Source organism: Aaosphaeria arxii (assembly GCF_010015735.1).
Source record: "Aaosphaeria arxii CBS 175.79 unplaced genomic scaffold BU24scaffold_17, whole genome shotgun sequence".
Classification (NCBI taxonomy): Eukaryota; Fungi; Ascomycota; class Dothideomycetes; order Pleosporales; genus Aaosphaeria; species Aaosphaeria arxii.
In genome coordinates, this window is record NW_022983490.1 from 430435 (window position 1) to 433784 (window position 3350).

The 3350-nt window shown below is 51.3% G+C and overlaps 2 protein-coding genes across 2 annotated transcripts in view; both read right to left on the minus strand.

Moving 5' to 3' along the window:
- Positions 1–1186, minus strand: part of BU24DRAFT_437817 (uncharacterized protein) — a gene marked incomplete at both ends in the record, with an annotated part of 9698 nt that extends 8512 nt beyond the window's left edge. Inside the window, 2 exons of the mRNA XM_033530224.1 lie at positions 331–659; positions 737–1186. Of these exons, the coding sequence (XP_033377056.1) occupies positions 331–659; positions 737–1186 (779 nt within the window). The remainder of the gene's footprint in view (positions 1–330; positions 660–736) is intronic.
- A 1539-nt stretch (positions 1187–2725) lies between these two features.
- The window catches only part of BU24DRAFT_445466 (kinesin light chain), a gene marked incomplete at its 3' end in the record, with an annotated part of 4459 nt that continues 3834 nt past the window's right edge, over positions 2726–3350 (minus strand). Inside the window, exons 4-5 of the mRNA XM_033530698.1 lie at positions 2874–3344; positions 2726–2794 (exon numbers count right to left, since the gene is read on the minus strand). Coding sequence (XP_033377057.1) covers positions 2726–2794; positions 2874–3344 — 540 coding nt within the window. The remainder of the gene's footprint in view (positions 2795–2873; positions 3345–3350) is intronic.

The window sequence follows — 3350 nt, forward strand, 5'->3', positions numbered from 1 at the left end:
GTCTTGCCCTTGCCGGGGTCGGCTTTGACCCACAATAGTTGGCTCTGCGGCTCATCTCGCCACTGTCGGAAGTCCAGGTTGTCGAGAACCCAGCGGTACGAGTTCTTCAGCAGTCCACCTTTGGTCTCCTCGATACGCTTCTTATCGTCGCGGGGGTCAGTAAGGCGCAGGTCCGCCAGACACTTGTTGTCAGCGCTTGTCTCATGTATCCTCTCCTGCTGTTTAGTCTGCTCTCGAATGGCCGAGGTAATGCTATCTAGCTTAGCAATCTGAGACTTGGCTGTCTCAGCAATCGCACCGAGTCGATCCCGGATTGCGAGCGTATTGTACTGCGTCGAGTCGGTCTGCACCGCCGCCTCAGCTGCTTGTATGTCGCCCAGCTCGCCATCCCAGTCATCCAGCTTAATAAGGTCTCGTGCGAACACCGAAACCCGTCCACGGTGGTAGTAGCACACGCTCTTCATCTGGTACAGTAGCAGCTTTGCATAAAGCTGGGTGACGCCCTTCTCGAGATCACCGCGCAGGCCGGGCGAATGTCCGTCAGTCATGTTCTCCTCCAACAACAGCTCCGCAAGATTCCAGTACCATTCCATCCTCGATACAACGTAGGCGATGCCTCGCCGGTTGGAGCTCGCCTGGGTGAGTGGGTTCATCAAAATCTTGACCATGCACGTCAGTATCAGGCGGTCGACGCAGTCACAGTAGCACGAACCTCGAGCGCAAAGCAGACACCGACCCAGGCGATAGCCGCTTCGGGGGACGCCTGGATCGCTTTGTCCGCCACCTCTTTCACCGCCATGGCAGCCTGTATGCCGTCTTCCATACCCTGTTTCACCTTCGCATCTTTCTCTGTTCTACGAAGCCCATTCTGAACAAGCCGCTGCATTTGCATCCACCGTTCCCCTGCGTCTTGTGCAATCTGGTTCTGCTGCGACGCAAGGTTTGTCGAGTTTGGGGTGGTTGAAGCGGTTGCATCTTCTTCGCTCAGCTGGACGGTCAAGATCTTTTCGTAAGTATCAACAGTGTTCGGATCACTTTGTTTCCCTTGGTCGTATGCTTGATTCCAGAGGTGTGCTGATAGCCTTGGGGGAGACGTGGCAGGGCCAGGAACGGTCTGTGCGTGTGGGGTGGAAGAAGGCGGGGCTTCAACATCCGAGGATGTTGGCGGCTCCTTCTTGCCGAACATGGTTTTGAAGCGGGTTTTCAAGGTCATGATAGTTGGTAGAAGCGACAAACGACTGTAGTGCGCGATTCAAACAAACGATGGAACAGTGTACTGATGGTTGGAAGGCTTCAGGGCAGCGGCAGTGGCAACTGCAGTGGCAGCGTTACTGGATACATGCATTGGCTCAGCCTCGAACGGGTGCAACTAAGCGAATATGCAGTTGTTTGCTTGGTTGCATCGCAAGTACGGTTCAACGGCCGTAATTGACAACGAGCTACGAAAGACATAACGAAACATGAAGGAGTTACACAACGCAAAGTATGATGGATGGAACACAGAACACTTGCAGTGGTCTTAGGGCAGGAAAGAGCTAATCTAAGAGAGGTAAGACTAAGATACATCGAACAGACTTTGCAAATGCGAACCTGCAATCACGGAGCCTTATCGGCTCGCTCCCGCTCCTAGGGTAAGATTTACCCCACATTTTACGTTCACACTAAAATCGGCACCACAGTCCTTGGGTAGAGTAAGGCCACTCACCCAGAGCCATCACTGATAGAGGTCGACAATGCCAAGCTAGCGGAATTGTTGCTATGAATAGAACAGGCGTCGCCGTTGAACATTTTATGCGAAATCCTGCATAAAGGTTTCAATCCACTGACATGCTTACCATACCAGAGGAGTTACCGTTACAAGTCGTTTCGTGTATCGCTTCTTAGGGAGATGCTCACGATTCACTGCGTGCATTGCGCTCCACGTCCAGGACGCTACGACGTATCGCCTCAGACGCTCTTTATAGCGACGTGAGACTTGAGCCTGAGGATACACCTCTCTTCTTGCGTACGTTATTCCAGCGCTTGGAGCTTGCTGCAACAGTAAAGCGATTGCAGGTCAGCGTTTTGTGTAGATCTAACACGGCTCTTGACCCGGACGTAGAGGCGAAGTCAATTCAAGCATTGCATAAGCTAGGGCTTGCCTATAGCCTGTGGCGGCAGAAGACTAATGACGATGTTTTATCTGCAGTAGCAGGTCTGATTCTCACTCGTCTCTCCAGCTCACCGAGCTCGACCTCAGGATGTCGTTTCTCAGTCGCCTTGGATTCCACTTTTTGGCAGTGAAGCGATTCGGAAACCTGTATCATCTGTTTTCGAACGGGTGCGATCGCTTGCTATTAGTGGTAATATCCTTAGACTATTGCAGTTTAACTTTCTAAAGTTACGCAAATTACATGCACGGGAAATAACCACCTACATGCTATATGATCACCGTGCACGACTACCTGGAGGAAGTGGCACTGAGAATCTACACCTCGAAGTCACAGATGATGTCGCAAACCCAAAACGTCGCGATCCATGCTACGGCCGATTGGAACATCTCATCGCGGCAATGAATTGTAATAAGATTACGAGGCTCTGCATCGATCTGTGGCATCCTGATACTTTGAAGGATCAATTGCAGAATATCGCGCCGGTTGTTTTTGTCCGCTGCTGACATTTATGTTTCACGCATGACTCATGGAAGACTCGCTAAGCCTCAAAATGCTCATGGCATGACTCCAGCCTAAGCTGATGAGCGTATCGTAGTATCTGCCAGCTTTTTGGCGTTAGATTCGTTCATAATCAAGCTTGACTAACAGTTTATTCAATCCTAAATTACTTTATACTATACGCGCTGATGCGCCTCCTGGGTCTATCTCAACATTCCTTACTTGCCACTGGGTCAATGCCCTAAGAGACGACTTTGTGTGAGGATGTTCATCCCCAAGAACCTGTTTTCTGAGCTGAAAGCATGCCTCTATCAAGGAAAAGGCCTCCATGTCGCGACTTTGGGACTTTAATGTAAAAGCGAGGTTATTCATGCTGGTCAGCGTGTCTGGATGCTCCTCTCCAAGCACCCTCTTTCTCGTCTCCATCACTTGCACATCCAGCTCTTCCGCCTCCTTCCACCGCCCTTGATTCCAATATGTTGAAGCCAGGTTGGCCACGCTGGTCAGCGTGGCTGGATGCTCCTCTCCAAGCACCCTCTTTCTCGTCTCCATCACTTGCACATCCAGCTCTTCTGCCTCCCTCCACCGCCCTTGATTCCAATATGTTGAAGCCAGGTTGGCCATGCTGGTCAGCGTGTCTGGATGCTCCTCTCCGAGCACCCTCTTACTCGTCTCCATCACTTGCACATCCAGCTCTTC